At 34.3% G+C, this 19136-nt stretch overlaps 1 protein-coding gene across 6 annotated transcripts in view; it reads left to right on the forward strand.

Moving 5' to 3' along the window:
* LOC129755218 (Kv channel-interacting protein 4) overlaps positions 1 to 18394 on the forward strand; it is a 181809-nt gene extending 163415 nt beyond the window's left edge. For all 6 annotated transcript variants that reach the window (XM_055751601.1, XM_055751602.1, XM_055751603.1 and 3 more), the window contains 3 exons: positions 1130 to 1342; positions 1697 to 1913; positions 7452 to 18394. In XM_055751601.1, the coding sequence (XP_055607576.1) occupies positions 1130 to 1342; positions 1697 to 1807 (324 nt within the window). In that variant the 3' untranslated portion in view covers positions 1808 to 1913; positions 7452 to 18394. The remainder of the gene's footprint in view (positions 1 to 1129; positions 1343 to 1696; positions 1914 to 7451) is intronic.
* Positions 18395 to 19136: the final 742 nt, after the last annotated feature.

Below are 19136 nucleotides of genomic sequence, written 5' to 3' on the forward strand. Positions count from 1 at the left end.
AAAACTGGTTTTGACGGTTTTTTTTTTCAATTTCATTGTAACTCCTTAGAATGAAATTGTAGAACTTTGACTTGTTCAGCAAAGTTATGTATTTTGTTAAGATAAATACTTTGTAGAAGAAACCAAAGCTCTAAAATGCTTAGCAAAAAAGTAATCGTTTTTATCTTGCTATTGGTGAACCCCTCGACTCTATATTTTATTACAAAGTATGCGCCTTTTAAAGTTATGCAATGTTTTCCAAGACATGAAAAGTCTATCTTTTCATCCCTGGGCGCTTTTAATTTTGTTCTGCTAGACTGATGTTCTGTACCAGTGTGCATTGGAGACAAAATTTATTTGCTCATAACTCTTAGAATCTGAACTCTTATAACGCTGTGTGTCGTCGAAATTTCGTAATTTAAAATTTATTTACAACTACTTACGAACTTCATTGTCTAATTTTAAACCGAAAAAAAATTATTTGTTCTTTTCTACTCATTTATCATCCTTGGCTGACTTAAAAACGATTTAGATGTTTTTTGTTTCGTTTTTTTTCCCGGGCCTTCGTACGGAAGTTTGTTTGCTTTAACTTATTTTACTTCAACTGAACACTTTGTGATCCCATCCATTCTGTTCATTCAAGCCTTTATTTTTCATCCGCCCAAAGCGTTAACGGTAACTACCTCTTGTGGCACAGTGGTATTTTGGAATCTGAACCCAGACAAGTTGATTAGTGCATGAGAAATTTTTCAAGGCCGTATATTAAAGTATGAACAAGTTTCAAAAATTTTCATCTTTTTGTGATTAAAAATAAAAAAAAGGCGAAAATAAATTGGTTTCACCGTTCTTAGTAGCTTTTAATAATATAACTTTACTTATTGTCTAATGTGCACACCCCTATTACCTTGAGCCTAATGTGCTTTGTAATAACTCCATTATTTTCCTTTTTATTGAGCCGAGATGATTTGGGCTCTGATTTAAGATTCTGTTCCGAGGTAAACAACCCTCATATCGGCCGGCAGCAACCGATTCGATGGGATAATTCAGCAATTCCGATTGAGTAGAAATTTCCCGCATTTTCTTCCAACTCCTCCATTTAGTATCTACGTAGTCTCAACCCATCTGATTTTTTTTCTCCCTTTTTCCGCAGAACTTTGTACAGGGTCTTTCTATACTGTCCCGGGGTTCGCTTGAGGAGAAGCTCAGCTGGACCTTTTCGCTGTACGACATCAACCACGATGGGAAAATAACCCGAGAGGAAATGACTGACATAGTGACCGCCGTTTATGAACTGATGGGCGCCCGGGAGGATGGCGGTTCCGATGAGACCCTGATCAAAAGCAAGGTCGAGCAAATATTTGAGGTATATTATGCATACTTATGTAGGTATATGGTTATGTGTTACTGGAAGGTGGCCTTAAGGCTGAGTAACGAATATCCTGTGTAGTTTTGGTGAAATTTTAAATTCAGATATCATAGGAATAAACATTTGGTTTGATATTTATTTCTATTAGTCTACTAACGATATCCGTAAAATTTCCGATAAGCAATTTATTAAGTGTACTCTTAACTCACCTTAAACTACGTAGTCTTAAAAATACTTTTCTCGGATTCGAAACGCTTTAAAGAACCGCTCATAGTGTAGTGACTTTGTTTCGTTCGATACATAAAAGAAAAATGATTTCCCAAACCTCCAACTCTCTTTCCCTTCCTGCAGAAAATGGACGCCAACCACGACGGGGTGATAACGATAGAAGAGTTCCTGGACTGCTGCCGGAAGGATAAGCTCATCTCGGATTCGATGGGGATTTTCGACTCAGCCATATGACCTTCGGAGAAGCTGCATTCCCTGCCGGCGTTCGTCGTAGGCCAATGCGATGATAATGCTGATACCACCGACAGTTTGCACGGCCACAGACAGCAGCCGCCGGAATGTAAGTGTGCTTGAATATTTCAACGAAATGGGGTTCTGGATCCAGTGGAACAGAAAAAAAAATCTTAATCTCGCGGATAGTCAATTCGTTTGTCAAAATATTCCACATCGCAATCGAATCGAACCAATTCACCCTATTTAAACGATTTGAATATTTTTCAACCTCATATAATATTTTGTTCGTGAAAAAAAAATCTGGATCGATTTCTCCAGGTCATGCCTTTGATCTGATATGGTACTATTCGTCTCGGTATGAATATTAAAAATGCAAATAATGACGGAAACGAGCGGTTAAGTAATCGCTTCTCGAACACATTGTTAATTTATTTATTTGATAACATATCAACGGATCACATGTTGATCCCAATGATGAAACGAAATTATAAGCCAAAAACATCGACTGATGTGATCGGAACTCATAAATTTAGTATCGTTCGCCCATGCGTGTCACTAAACAGTATCAACAAATTTAATTTCAAATAGTTTAAAACTCACATTAAAAAGAAATTAAAAAAAAAGGTTCGGGACTTTTTTCAGATCTGAGAATATTGTCGATAAAATGGTATTCATTTTTCTGTGTCACCGCCATATAAAAGTTTGTTTCTTACACCCTTAACTACTTATCATTCGAAGGTTGAGCCTTCAGAATCCCAGACATAGTTCAATTTTGGGACAACCAAGTACACACTTGCATAATTTAATCATCGAATGAAAAATCAGCCCATAAATATTTTGTTGCTTGCCCCAATTAACTGAGCTGTGCAAACTTGATTTAGAAAGTGGAAAATTTCAAATTTGTTTCCATCAAAAATCACGAAAGAGAGGCCAAAAGTAAATCGTAAATAACGAGAGTACGTTCATGGAATTTTTGAACCCTCTAAAACCAACTAAAAACAATCATTGCTGAAAAAATAATTATCACACTAGATTAACATTTCTTTTTTAAACCGTGAACTTAATTAACCGACCTATATTTTTGATGTAAAAATCGTGCGCTGAACCCGGAAATGATATTCAAAAAATAATCTCAGTAGAACAGTTTTTTAATTATGCTCCAAATTATTGAAAAAAAAACTTGTACTTAAGTAAATATTATCTTGGACTGCAGAACATGAATTTGAAATATCTTTTTTGCATATTGAAGGGGAAAAATTTTCTACCGATCATTTGAACTTATTTTTTGCGTATGATCAACAGTACATATTGTTTATTTTGGTAAACTCAAGATAGAAGAAATTAAAAATAAAACTCATTATTAGAGAAAATTTTGTTTTATCGAAAATTTAAAGACTCGATGGTGACATTTAAAAAAATCTATTTTCTCTGGACTTAAAATTTCATTTTAAAACAAAGATTTCAAGTGAATGCGACTTAAAGGTATTTTGCTCGAAAGGAGCATAACATAATGATTTTTCATTAATAATTTTTTTTTTCTTTACCGGCCGATTGCTTTTGCTGGATAATTTTCTTAAAGCCTAAACTAAGATAAATATTTTACCCTAGGACTGCAACACGATTGAACTTGAAACAAAAAAGCTATTGCGGTTCAAAGATTGTATTTTGGCCGCAAATTGTCGTGTTATACACAATGAGTACATTTAACTGGCGCATTGCGCTCTATACGACTATTTTCGGCCAAAAAACAATCTTTGAACCGCAAAACATTTTTGTGTTAAGTCCAATCGTGTTGCAGTCTTGCGATAAAATATTTATCCTAATTTAGGCACAGAGAAAATTTTTCCTGAAAAGCAATCGGCAGGTGAGTAAAAAAGGTTTCAATGAAAAACTATAGTATTTTTTGTTCCTTTTGAGCAAAATAGCATAACATAGCATTCACGCTTGAAACTCAAGCAGTTCTGAAAATTAGCAAGTAACTTCTGGTAAGCTAATGATAAATTTTAACTTGGAGTGAGTTAGATTTATCATGTTTAATTCTTCCTATATTAAGATAAGTAAACTGCGGTTTGATAAGTTATTAAAAAATGCAAAAAAAAATGTTATGTTATGTTATGGGATAGTAACCATAACATTTACAATTTTCAACCGATTTTGGTAAACAACCACTCAAAATATTTCATTTAAATTGACATTCAAAGTCCAGAGAAACAAGATTTTTTTAAATGTCATAATTCAGTCTTAAAAATCAATAAAAACACTATTTGCGCCAATAAAAATGATGCGTTTTTTACATATTTTTTGTCATAAATTTACTAATATCAACAATACTGTTAATTATTGCTATTTTCAACCTACTACGATTGGCGCGTTATAACGAGCGCATGGGCCGTGATAAAACATACCCATAAAAAGCATACCATAGCGAGTTCGGTATAATTTTTTAGCATTAAATCGTAGTTTAGATTCTGCTCTATCGATGTGTTAGAAAATATTGTGTTATTCGTTTTTCTCTGCTTGGTGACACCTTATTGAAAGTGTTTTAAAATTTAGATCGAAATGAGGAAAAACCTTAATTGTGAAATTATCACGACACAGGAGCATTTTAAGGAAAAATTCATACTTGCCATGACCAATCACAGCATTTAGAACAAATTGGTAATATTTTGCAGGCTTGAAATGCTTCAGATTCTTCAAAACAAGGGTGGCGCGTATTAGCCACACGGGGCGTTATATGAACTTTTACCCTACACGCAATTTAGTTAGACCACTTTTTGATCCGAACACCCTTTATAACAAAAATATGGTTTATGATCGATGTTCCAAAAATCCCTCGGAGAAAACGCTCACGGAGAAACTGGAAACGTAGTTTTAAAAAAAATCAAACCCGAATACTACTGCCTGTAGTTCCCTGGAGAGTCGGCAGAGCGACTATGCGAGATCAATGTAAACAAGATTCAAAAGCGAGAGCTGATTCGTATCAACGTCGATTACTCAAGCTTACTACCGATTACTACTGATTCGGAAGTGAGTAAGGTACTTACTGATACCTACATGATCCAATTCAAAAGGCCACTCACTCACTCAAATTCAATCAATGCGGCCTTGCATCGGTGGATAAATCAGGCAGGCAGCATTCGATCGTCGATCGGTGATCGAGTGAGTGAACAAGAAAAGTGATTGAGTAAAACAAGAAACTAAACTGTTGAAAACGTTTCAGTGTCGTTCATTAGAATTGAGTGATTTTCGGAACATTGTTTATGATGATAGATTTGGATTTGGAAAACAAATTTCCATGCAATATCGATTAGGTAATCACTCAAAAGCCACCAAATTGCAAACCAAAACACGGCTCTTCTAAATAAAAAAAATCGATATAGGTACTTCACACCATATGTTGAAATTTGAAATGACTTAGTTTTCAAATTGGTCACCCCATCAGTCTCTTTAAAATAAATTTATCACTTTAGAAAAAAAATGTTATTGAACAGAAAAGCAATTTTTTCAATCAAAATTCCATTAAATTATAGTTATGAAATCATAGTTTGAAAACTTTACAGGAACATTAAAAAAAAACAACTGTGGTCTTTAAAACCAAGCACTTTTATTGCTTAAATATGAGCTCTTAATCTATCTAAAATCATATCAATCAGCATGGCACAGTTTATGAAAATCCGTTCAGTTGTATTTATTTTAGATCCAAGACAGTAATCCGGATCTATATTACCCTTAACGGGCTAAATGTATTTTCTTTTTTTCTGGGTGACTCTGATACTCTGACTATGACCCTAACCGCAAAGGAAAGTTAGAAAGGGCTATTCGAATATTACGTAACGCGTTTAGCAGGGAGGATTAAAGCAACTTGTTATGGGTCGAAAATGATCGAAAATTGCGTTACGTTATATTTGAAACACCCCTTAGTAAAAAATTAAGTCCAAAAATTTAGATAAATTGGACCTGTAGTTTACGTACGTTCTCCTGGCCGCAAATATTGACCGATTTCGATGAATTTTAATTCATTGTATAGATAATTTATTCTAGTTTCTCAATATTTAAAAAATTAGTCGAAATATTTTACGAGATCACCAGTAGCTGATTCCGAATGAAAAAAGTTCCGAAAAAGAGTTTTTAGAATGCTTATAACTTATAAATCCAGATAATAGAAAATGCAGAGGCATATAATGTGCTTATAACTTATGACAGGTTCCAAATTTTGCGCTGATTTTATAATATTTGAAACTGTCAAGAATAAATCTATCCATGGATGTATAAGTTTTTGGTGATCCAAAGGAAGTTTTTGCCGCTATCCCGGAACTTCCGGTAGAAAAAATTATTACTTCAAAAAAGTCATCCATTTTTGGCTTTGCATTGCTGTATCTCGTTTACTAATGGACCGATTCTCTAAATTCAAACTTAAGTTTTTTTTCGTTAACTTTATCATTATTTTCATAGAACATAGTTGGTTCCTCAAAAATTTCAGTTCTTCAGTATATTGTAATGAAACTCACATCTTTTTTGTCATTTTTCAATCTCCCCCTCGTGCCGATGGGTTTACGGGATTTTAATAGCGTGATTTCTCTAAAATTTCAATTCAAATTGGTCACTTTTTATACACCTAGAGATTCATATGAATCTCCTCTTTCGATTGACATACTTTTTATGTAGTTTTTTTTTTATTAGAGACCTTTTAACTTTTTATGTAGTGTTGGAAGAATTTTTAGCAACATTTGCATTTGCATTTTCTATTATCAGAATTGATAAGTTATAAGCATTCTAAAAAGAGCTCTTTTTCGGAACTTTTTTCATTCGGAATCAGTTACTGGTGATCTCGTAAAATATTTCGACTTATTTTTTCGATATTGAGAAACTAGAATAAATTATCTATACAATGAATTTAAATTCATCGAAATCGGTCAATATTTGCGTCCAGGGGAATATACGCAAACTCTCGGGTCGTATAGACTCGAACAGCCTAATTACGGATTTTTTTAAGGGAGCACTTCCGGTCGTCACAGGAAGTTGCCTGGTACTACAGATTGTGTATTTCGTGATTCCCCAGGGAGGTTTTTAAAATCAATTTTTTGCGTTTTTTTCTCGAAGAGTTATGATGATTTGAATGTGCGCTTTGGGTCATGTTGACCCGAACGACTTGGAAGGTTAACACGTTTGTCGCCTTTGTCGCCATGGAACCGAATATGAATGACGTTTGTGTTTGTGTTAGAAATTCCTGGGTGGGCTGTCACATAAAAACTGGAGACGCTCTCTTATTGAAGCGCTCAGGTGCGCCACGCGTTAGAAATCTTGGAGTTCTCTCTCTTTACATTCACACTCTGGAAATTTCTTGGGGTCTGCAAGTAAATCTACCAACTAGGTACCAAAATGCGCTAGGCAGTGAACGTGTTAAAATATTTTTCAGATTCTTTCAACCTGTAACTTTCAACTTTCAAAGACTTTTAACTTTAACTAAATTATATTTACAAGAAAGGTTATTTAATACCAGTTCAAGTCAAGTAATGACATTGGCGGTGCGCGACTGGACGACTGGAGTACAACCTGAATTTAAAATTCGATCCGTCCTACCCTGAGTAAATCTTGTTTTGTACCCGATAGTTACACAATGTTGTTTTATTCACTTTTTATCCAGATACATGCAACGGGGGACGGACGGAAGACATCCTCAAGACTACCCGTGTTCCTAAATCACATTCGTCAGCCAACAGTAATATCACCAGCAGCAGCAACAATAATCCGCCAAATAAATCAGCCCGTGCAAGCAATCGTAAGCAATCAATCCTGATGAACGGCCGCTCGAAGCAAAAGTCCAACAGCTTCCGGTACCATCATCTGCACCATCATCGTGATCACCATCAGCTCAAACACTACCACATTCCCCTCGATACGTATCAACAGCAATCGACAGCAGCAAGGCTTCCGTACGTCCAGGCCGCGGGTCCACCCGGAACCGCTACTAGCAACAACCCTCGGAGAACTTCGCAATCCTCAGCACCCGCGACCGGATACTACTGCACCAGTGAGTATCCACCGCAGATGACGGGCGGAATTGCCACCATTACCCCACTAGCCACCGGACAATGCCGCCCGTTAGAGATGTCCGACTGTCCACCAACATCCCGGGAACTTCCCACCCTGGTCAAGGTCAAGGCCTGGTACACGGTCTCCAAGCAAGGTTTGACCTACTAGGCATCCCTAATTATGATGAATCTACACATATGCATCAAACTATTTAGCAAATTGTTGAACAACTTCAGCTACCACTATTTGGAACGACTAGCTTTAAACAACACGAACGTAAAAAAAAAAACGTACAGATTTTCTAGCAAGTTTTGACTGGCGGCGGCAGCGACGCAACTTTGTATACAGTTGTTTGTATGCAGTTCCCTTAGCCCACACACAACCACAACAAAAACCAAGAATAAAAAAAAATCAAAAATCTTTACTGCAATCGAAACTCGATCAAGCTCTTATCGTTGTTGAAAATAAAGAACAAAATGCATCTATATCTGAGATTGGAATTATTTTTGGAACAATTTTGATTTAGCTTTGAAATTAATGAGAATAAAAATTTTGTTGTGACCTTCAGAGTAGGTACCATTTCAATAAAATTTGAAAGACATTTCACAGTGTTTATCTGTATGTTGTTTTCAGACAAACAGAAATTTTAATCTGAAAATTTGAAGCGTTTTTACAATACATGTTTACTTGACACTATCACCTAACGAATACTTTTGACCAGATATTCATTAAGACTGGAAGAACTTCTTTTTTCGGATAAAACCTATTAACCCGTTTTAAGGGGAACTCAGCCTGATAACACTTCTAGTGGATGAAAATAACCCCTTATTCCTCAAATCATAAGTACTCCTTACTTGAAAAACTTGCGTATGCACAGTGGTCAAAAATGTGAAAAACGTGATCGTTGCTTGTAACTTTTTTGTTAACAATTTATTAGAGATGTACCGAATAGTGGTATTCGGCGAACGGCCAAATACCGAATATTGACCTTTTCAACTATTCGGCCAAACAAATATTCGGTCGAATATTCTGTTGAGTTTTCAATAGAAATACTTCTATTTCTACTGCTTTTTCTAATAAAAATTTGCTATTTCTGCCATCTTAATGTCCTCATGTTTTTAAGTCGATTATTTCTAACCAGATGTATCCAATCTTTTTTAAATAGAGGTCTCTTTGATTTTCAAAATGTCATTAGCTGAAAGGACATCAGATGACTTGTCGCTTCTAGGACGTTTATCTCAAAAGGTATTGGATTCCAGTGAAATATTGGACAAAACATGTCAAAACAGGTGATTAACCTATTAGCGTTTTTTTATATCGAATTAGATAAATGTCTAATTTTTGCAAGATGTCATCAAAATAGTTGCCGAAAAGAACGATGATCTTCAACCTTAAGCATACAATACTTTCTACGAAACGAACGATTTTTTTTTTGAAAACTTGTGAAAAAAGGGAAAATGTATTATTCTCAATCATACAAGAGGAAAAAGAAATAAAATTACTTGAAATTTAAAGTTTTCATCGAATTACAACAGCAGTGTTCAAATGGTATCAAACGAATAGATTTACTCCAAAAAATCGATTAGTAACAGAAAATTTCAAAATTTTCAAAGAGGTATTTGATTTTTTTTATTTGATTCGGAAAAAATCTGAATGAACCCGGGTAAAATCCGGAAAGTTTAAAAAAATTGTGGCTATGCCGGTCAGATTTAACTATTCTCGAATTCTTTATTTGCTTTAACGATAATCAAAGTATGAAGCTATCTACAGTGAAAAATACACGAATACATCAAAATGTTCAACTGAAACCATAAGTTTATGATGATTTTGAAGGTTTTTCAACAATACTTTTGGATATTTCATAAATTATCCAACATTTCTTGAAAAATTTGAGAAGTCAATTTTTGTAAAAAATTTAAAACATAAATATTCGGCCTATTCGGCCGAATACCTAGCTCAACTATTCGGTGAGCCGAATATTCGGCTTAACGGTTTTTTGCCAGCATTCGGCGCCGAATATTCGGTACATCTCTACAATTTATCTTCTAGGTGTCTTCGAAGGAGTTTCACAGTAGAATGAGTTCTACACGGTGAAAAATTGTGTGGCTATTTCAAAAATGTTGTCATGATAATCTTACTATTTCTGCGTTATAGTATTTTCAACCACGGCATAGTATAACATTGATTTAGTAAAAGTGCGCATGAAACATTGATGCAATTGCTATGTACCTGGTAATTTTCGACAACTCTCAATATTTGTCGTAGAAAACACTATAATACGATAATTTCATTATAATTTCTAGTTGCATAGTAATTTAGACATTGTGAAGAACAAAACACATTTGACTCAAAAACATCAGTGCGTAAGATAATTTTAGTATGGTAAAAATTCTTGTTGTTTAGAAGGAGATTTCCGAACTGACATTTCAGTACCGCACTGACGTTTTGGTACCAAAATGCCATTGAAATCAAAGGGAAACTGACGTTGTGGTTCCAAAAAGTCGGTACGGTCCGTTTGTATGTGATTTGACAGTTGCTTCAGTCCTTTGGTTTATACTAATTAACGATCATTAAGCATAAATCCCGTGGGTAAACAAATAAATTTAGGGCTGCATTTAAATTCAATAACTTCGAAAAATCTTTCCAGAGCATCGGGAGAACACAGTAACAATGGCCGGCGTTTGTCGGAAGTGTGAATTTTTATTTTTCATCATAACACATACCACTTTTATCATGAAACATATCAATTTTAGTACGCACGAAGTAAAACAATGCATCCTTTCATTGACAATTTTACTAAAACACAGTCGAATTTAATATGGGCAGCAAAATTCAGCACATGGTGCGTTTGGTATTTTGAACAACAAACATATTTGGCTCAAAAATATGGTTGCTCGTTGTTCATTTAAACCACGGAGTTTTACTATGCTTTTTTTTAATGTATAAGAAAAAGTTAAGAATTTTTCTATTGTTTCCCCTATAAGTGAGATAAAAAACTAACTTTTAGATCGTTTCACACAGGGGAAAACGATGTAAAAAGGTGTTCAAATTGTTTACGCCAAAATGGAGCGTTTTAGACCCTTAGTGTCTTCGGGACATTTTACCTACATTAAAAGCACTTTAAAATGAGATTTTGAAAAAATTGATTCAATCACCTAGCAGTAAGATAGAAAAATTATTTTTTGTAATTTTCATTTTAGAGCAATTATGTCTTTGGCAAGTTTTTAGATTGTAAAAAATTTAGTAATTTTGTTGGAAACGTCAACTTCGTAGAAGCTAACTCAAAAAAGTTAGAAGGGTTCAAAATAAAAAAATATTTTTTTGGTCAAAACTTTCAGCATTTTAACGATATCTTTTCAGGCCGAGCTTATTCAAGCAAAATATGTTTAAAAGAGTTTTGAGTCACTCAAAATCAAACAGTTTTGTCGAACACACTTAATAAAAATATTTAGACTGAAACGAATTAGATTGGAAAAACTAAGAAAAAATAGCTGTTTTCGAACACCTGTATCTTTCTAGTTCGGATGAGTTCGGTTCATTTTTCGGCTGCATAAGAATAAGGCAGGTTTCAACGTTATAAAAACATGGAGTTTACAACGTTATGTTGTTTATTTTGTATCTTTATAAATGATTAAAGTTAGCTATTTTCAAGGAATCTAGAGGTCATTTTTTTTTTGCATTTAAAATTAGCTGACCGAAAATCAATCTAGTCAAATATATTGTATTCTAAGCGAAAAGATAGATAGTAAGGTTCGTTAATGGAGGCTTAAAAACGTCATACGCGAGCGAGAGAATGATTTGGCTAAAGTTTAAGCAAAATAAAAACGGTTGCTAATTGTCAGTTTAAACACACTTGGAATTTGTCCTCTAGATTCCTTGAAAATAGCTAACTCGCTTGAATACAAATGGATACACACAATTTTTACAGTCTCCCATAGACAAAACCTTGATGATCGATTTGCATATAGTGCAAACTGCGGAAAGTTACCAATTATTTGTAAACTTGAGGATGAAATAGCACTATTTTTATGCATTTTCTCAATATTGCTCTAAAAGCTTACAATTAACTAACTTACAATATTCATCAAATATGTATTTTATTATTTAAACAACTTTGTAGAATGTTTGAAGATTCTAAAATTTCCAGAAAAAAAAAAACAACTTTACAACTCAAAAGATGAATGTTTTAGAAACTCGACGTTCAAGTCAAATTTCATAAATTTGTATTTTGAATAAGTAAGTTGGAAACAGCAAAGTGATTGGGTCTACGGTCTAAAAGTTTCATAAAACATTTTCTCATAGAGCTCATCCTACTGTAAAACTTCTTCGAAAACGAAGATCAAATGTAAAACAAAAAAATTATAAGCAACGATCACATTTATCGCATTTTTGACCCCTGTGGCATGGTGGCCGTTTACAGGAACTGTTAATGGAATGTTTGTTTGCTAGGAAATAATTTATACTCAAATGACTTGTTTATTTTTCTATTTATTAAAATGTTGAAAAATTTCAAGCTTAAATACATTTTTATGACATTTTCACAATTTTTAAAAGTATCGAGCTTTTAGAAATAAGGGGTAATATTGAACCGACAAAATAACCCGTTATTTGACAGATTGCGGAGGTTCTCAATAACGGTTATATTTAAAGCCTTAAAGGACTAGCCACAGTGAGCGTTTAAATCACATGTTTCAACTGCACTAAGGTCTTCTTTATTCGAAAAAATGCCCTACATTCTTTTGTGTAATGTTTTTGATTTTGTGAGTGGAATTTAATAGAATTTACAGCTAAATTAAATATTGACGTAATATTAGAGTAAAGCTTTGTCTATGATAAAGCTAGACACTTTATATTTTTTATCTGTGATCAGGACGATTTCGTCCCTTATCCGCAAAAATTAAAGGACGATCTTGGAACAGATTGTTTCGCCTGTAAATCTGAAACTGTATAACGAGAGGCCCGACACGCTTCTGGTTTTAAGCAGGTGGCTTAAGCGCCACTTCCGTTTGGAAGACCACCTACCCTTTCTTATCTTGCCCAGTTGATGAGACTCGATCGCGAGCTCCTTTAGATTCCCGATTTTAGGAAAGAAGCGGAAGGGACTATAAAAAGGGATCTGTACTTCGACCCCTAAGGGCCGCCCCGAAGTCGAGACAAAACCCGGGATAAATCCGTGGAAATTGGAGTTAGCTGTTCGTTACCAAAGCAAGTTAGGGGTGCTAATCATCGGACGAGACCAAACCCCTTTACCTGGACCAGAAGAGAAAGAAATCGATTGGGTTCGCGGCCAAATTCTGCAGTAAAAGAAATAAGCAATGAATACCGAACAACGAACAGCGTGTGACTCCCTTTCCAATTACCCCAATCAGACTATCAAGTATTCGCTTTCTGCTTACAATAGTTCTGCTTACAATAGATTTATTGTTGTGCGTTTCAAGTGTGTCATGTTGTTTTTACATTATACGGTTAGGCCTAATAAATTTTCCCCCTCTTTCAAAACTCCTAACTAGCAGTGCATTTAGGTGGAGACGCTTGGTTTTTCGCAAAATTTCCTAGCGATTTTGCGCCAAATAAATCATTTAATTTTCGTTTAAGTTTTCGGTTTTTCCCCCGCGTGGGTGGTGAAAAGGCTACTTTTGTCGGCTCGCCAGTCCGAAAAACGCGATTTTTTCGCCAGAAAGTGCGAAAAACACTTCGTTTGTCCAACAGGTATAATAATCGCTAGAGAATATGGGTGGGCTTATTACTTAATATTTTTATCTGCGATCGGGACGATTTTGTCCCTTATCCGCATAAATTAAAGGACGATCTCGGGTCAGATTGTTTTGCCTGTAGATCTGAAACTGCCTTGTAAGATTGAATCGGTTTCATCCAAACTTTTTCAGGGATTATTGTTATTATTGTTTGTGGTTCCCTGGCTTGTGTGTTGAAACCTAATTGATGGTAGATCAGATCCCGCAGCTTCGGCCGATAATTAGCCTTATACTTAGTTTCGAATTTTCTCTTTCCAGAAACTTGTTTTCCGAAACAAGCCCGTTTACAAAATGGGACAATTACGATTGTCACCGCGTGGCAAATGATGAAATTAAAAGATGGCTAAGCACTAGAACCTCTACAAGCTAGATATATAATCGATTTTCAAAATTCGATCATGAAATTTTTCTCATACATCCATTGCAACCCTTGATGGCCACATTACGTCAAAAGTATGACCAAAAATGGCTAACTATTAGCGTTTTCGTTTTTTTTGCAGTGTCAACCTAGTTATCCACGAGTTTTGTCCTAACTGCTGTCATTGTGTTCGTTTATTAATTCATTAAATTTGGTTGGTTTGGTTGTTCCAAACCTGTAAAAACAAATCTTCTTGTGTGGGGGTTATCTCAAACTTATTTAGCTTAAAATTTTAGTCAATTTCACCCATGTTGATCACAAAAAAGTGATGCATTTTTCGAGAACAGGCCTTATCTCACATATGCATGATATCCTTTTTGTCTTCTAAACGAAAATTAAAATACAACTAAAATTTTAACACATCATAAAGGAGGCATTCCTCTATCAGGATTCATCCAAAAGCTCCCCTTTAGTTTTTTTTCTTTATTTTAAGAGACCTTCAGCCTTTGGCTAGTTCGTCTCTGCCCCTATAGTCTTGTGAAACCTCGTTTAGTCTTTTGTATAAATTAGAAAAGAATACACTGTGAAATGTCAAATTTTGAAAGGACGGCTTAAATTGTTTTGAAGTTTGAAAATAATATCACTTAACAAATTTGACTTAAGAATTTTCTTTTAAAAATTCAATTTTAAGTCGAGATAAATTATACTGGAATAAAAAAAATTAATTCTGTTTTTCAACAATCTCGTGTTAGATGCTAGCAAATTTTACTTGGAATTTATGAACAATGAATCTCATTGCAAATAAACACTACTTGAGCAAAAACAGTTGATAGTTTAGATAACAAAGATAGAAAGTGAAACATGTATAGAGAAAAAAAAACAAACAACAAAACCTAGCCATACAAAAATTAACCAAAAAATTCTCAATGTTGAATACAGTATCGTTTTCGGGGCCCAAAAGAATTAGATAAACAGAATGATGTTAATATTTTACAAGTTGTACTATAATTGTGAATGAAACTTTGATACCTTAACGAATAGCCGAATGGATTGATGAAATCGAATCGGAGTGTTTAGAAAAATCAAGTTTATACCGATTGTGATGGTTACAAAATTACATGAATGTCGACAGGTTCTGTTCTTATTTTTATATATAGATGTATTTTACACGTTTTGAAGACATTTTATGGTCAGGTGTATTTTTTCCCACTCAACAAACCCTTTAGCATTCGAATGATACTCGTAAGCGTGATTGTGATTTCTTAATCCTAATTCGAATTTATTAGTCTGAATTCTGAATATGCATTTTTTATCCTTAATCTGATTTTTTCTTGAAGACTATTTCCCTCCCTATATCTATCCACTTCCTTTGTGATTTTCAAATTACTCATCTGTCTAAAATCTCACCAAAGACCTCAATTTATTTGAAGCTAAAAATTCATTCATTTCAAACAAGCTTTATTCAAAATGATCGTATGATTTCTTAATCTAAATCTTCATCTACTCTTCAACTTGGTAATTTTATAAAATGAAAAATTTGTTGTTCAACTTAAGCATAATGCACCTATTTTTGAATTTCTCTCATCTTTGCAATTTTCTGTATGACGTGTTTACGATGTATCATAAAACCTTTATGTTCGGTCAAGTTACTATAGCAGTAAGAGACTACAGCGCGAAGCAAACGTTATATTTCGATCAGATGTTCTAAACCAGTCCAGTGGTAATTGTTATCTATTTAGAGAAATTTAGATGGCATATAATTACTTAAAGTCAACGATGATAGATATAACTCAAAGAGAAACAAAAACCACTACCGTAAGTGTCTACCGTAGGCGTAAAAATGGTTACAAACAACAAGAGATTTTGTGTTAACAGTTTATCACCGCTGGTTTATGATTTTAATTTAATGATTAATGGCATTTCGGTGAATTATACATTCTAATAGGAAGAATTTCAAATGAAAGTAATGAAAATTATAGACGGATAGATTAGATTAGGAAGCATGAAAGGTGTTGAAAATGAGCCAAGAGCGTGATTTGAGAAAACTTCTTGCCGCACAAGACCATTTGTCCCACATCGTATTATTGTCTGTTAACACAAAATCAATTGGCAAAGAAAAGGGGGGAAATATGGGGAAATAAAAATGCAGTTCACTAATTGATGTGCATGGCTTAAGAAGTAGGGACGTTGACGGTTACTCAAAGTGCGCGAAACAATAAAGTAGTAGCGTCGCCGTGCAAACAACGAACACCCGAAAACAGCTTACACATCGATCGAACCAGCTCTCGCAATAGAAAACTTCATCTGAGCCGGCCGTACATTTCCTTTTGTCCGATCGGGGTACGAAAAACACGTGCTTCGATCCATCCATGTATCATTGTATAGATCAATGCAAAGTCAGCCTATCGACTTTGCTTCTTCTAGACAATAATACGATGTGGGACAAATGGTCTTGTGCGGCAAGAAGTTTTCTCAAATCACGCTCTTGGCTCATTTTCAACACCTTTCATGCTTCCTAATCTAATCTATCCGTCTATAATTTTCATTACTTTCATTTGAAATTCTTCCTATTAGAATGTATAATTCACCGAAATGCCATTAATCATTAAATTAAAATCAAACAACAAGAGACGAAACAAAGAATTAATATCAAAAAGAGATCATCTGTGACTCTCTGAGCTGTAGACGAAATTTTTCAAACATATAAAGACAAATATCCGAAAGGAAGAATTAGACTAGAGAGTGGACATTCAAGAGCTGTTCTGTTTTAGTGTAAAACCAAACAAATTGTTTTGTTGTGTGATTCCCAATCACTGACTATACTGACATGGCACTTAGGACAAAATTCCTTCAAATTTTTGGCTAGAAGCCACTTACCGTCGACATTGCGCGGTAGTTATTCGAGCTTGAACAAAAAGTCTTCTCCAACCTGTTCAGTCCGTTCGAGCCAAGGCTGAAGAACAGAAAATTTTTTTAAAAAAATCGCTCAAATGTCAAATTGGTCTGATTAAATCACCGACCAGTGAGTAGGTATCAAATTTTGTTTCTTGAAAATGATCATTATAAAAAAAATGTTTAAGCCTTTGAGAACGTTTTTCATTGTTCAGGTTTGCAAATTTCAACACACTGAGCTTGCTTTATACATAAAACAATAGTTTTGTTGATTGTATTTGGTTCCGCCATAAATTTTAAACGATTTAAACTTTTTTCAAAAACTGCTCAGTTTTTTGTTGAAAAGTAAAAAAAAAGCAGCGAAAATGATACAGCAAATTTCTATTTGCAGCAGCGTTCTTATAGTCTGAATAGAACAATGTTTATCGAACGTCTGGCGTAATTCTCCAACTAGGCTACATTATCGATCGAAGCGCACTCTAGTATCGATATTGCTCATTGTTTTTCGAGCACCCAAAAATCGAAATCGAGTGTCTAGTCAGTGTAATCAGTGCCTTTATTGTTAATTTCCATAAAAATGCTGGCTATTGAATTTGAGAAAGGTTTTCAGACAGTCAGTTACTAATCCGTTTTCTTTCATTACATTTCACACCACGATATGACATATAAGATATGACAGAACAGATCTCGAATGTAATCCAATAATTCGCGAAGCAATATGAATGCGAGACATTTGGCTCATCTTTTCCTCTACTCGGGATAAGTGAACTTAACATATTTGATCAAAAGAGCAAAATACGAAACTACTACAATATCTTAAACTGGTTAGCAAAAAAGTGCATATACAATTCTAATGTTGAACTTCCTGTTATTCGAAATCTATAAACAAAACAAAAAAAACCAAAACGCAAAACTGTAGACCATTGTTGTTTAGTTTTAGGTGTAAACTACTACGCGTACTATTACTACTACTGTATTAAAAGATTGCTGTGAATTGTGAAACAGAAAACTACATAGTCAACCGTTAAGCAGGAAATGCGCAGTTAATGCAATAGATTTAAGCCGGGATTTGAGACATAGACAGATCGCCACCAAGTGGACCACACAGTAAGCTGTCCGGGGAATTGTTAACGAGGATTGCACGTTAGAGTTTAGCTAAAAAGAGATGGAAAAAACTACTTTGAACTTGAATAGCGATAGATAAAACGACGAAGCAAATAAAAGAAAATAGTTTATTTTTTATGAATGTAAATCTGTCGATCCAACAATATCTAGATGTAGTCCTTCATATTGAATAGAGCAAACAGAAAATAGAAGCAAAAACTTTTTTCAAAAACATGTTACAACTGATGGAAGATAACAAAGTTTGACCTAAATTGAAATACTTTCTCTCTTGGACAGAAAACGACAAAAAGTTAGTCTTGATTAGATTCACACGATGATAAGCGTTCTTGATCAAAACCAATAACATACCGTATTGTGAATTGTGTCTGAATATCAAAACCAAGAAAACAAAGGTGATCAAAATAAACTGTATTGATTCAAGTGAAATTGCGGCTTTTTATTTTCCTCTACCTACTATAAGAAAATTGATCTTTCAGTTTTCCAGTTGTCACTATACCCAGAAAAAATCAGATAACAATTTAACTTAACTTAAGATTAACTTTTTTTTAAACTTTCAGTTATTTTGATATAACATGGTTAGATATATCAAATGTGCACTTTTTTCTTTGAGTTCAAGAATTCAGGTTTTCTGAGAATTTTTTGATTAGGAATATCACGTCTACCCTCCATTCAGAAGAAATCTTTTTTAAGGCACATCTCATGAACCGAGTCCAAAATAACTTTTCTTAAATGTCTTATAATTTTCTTTCATTTTCATAAGTTGAAGAATCTGCAGTGTGAAAATAAAATGAACACATTCTTCCAAAACGGCAGAGGAAAAGGCAAAAGCATTCCAAAACAGATGTTTAGTGTTTGTGACCTTAGTATGCTCAATGGTAAGTATATTTGACAAATTATTAATTATTGTGAATGACAAAAATAAGCGTTTGCTCAGTCTTCTCAGTGGTCTCGTTCGGTGCGGACCGGTTTTCTCTTGCGGGTATTTTGATTGATGGAATATTGATCAAACGATGCAAAATTCTAAGTTGTTCAGCGGTGAACGGCGATTTGCAAATGTGGTAGTTTTGATGGAGTTAAGGCGTGAGATTGTGAAAAGTTATAGTTAGAAAAAAAATTATATTTAAAATGCTTAAGACGCGATTGAGGAAGAAAAGAGTACAACACGGTC

Source organism: Uranotaenia lowii, chromosome 3, assembly GCF_029784155.1.
Source record: "Uranotaenia lowii strain MFRU-FL chromosome 3, ASM2978415v1, whole genome shotgun sequence".
In the NCBI taxonomy this organism is placed as follows: domain Eukaryota; kingdom Metazoa; phylum Arthropoda; class Insecta; order Diptera; family Culicidae; genus Uranotaenia; species Uranotaenia lowii.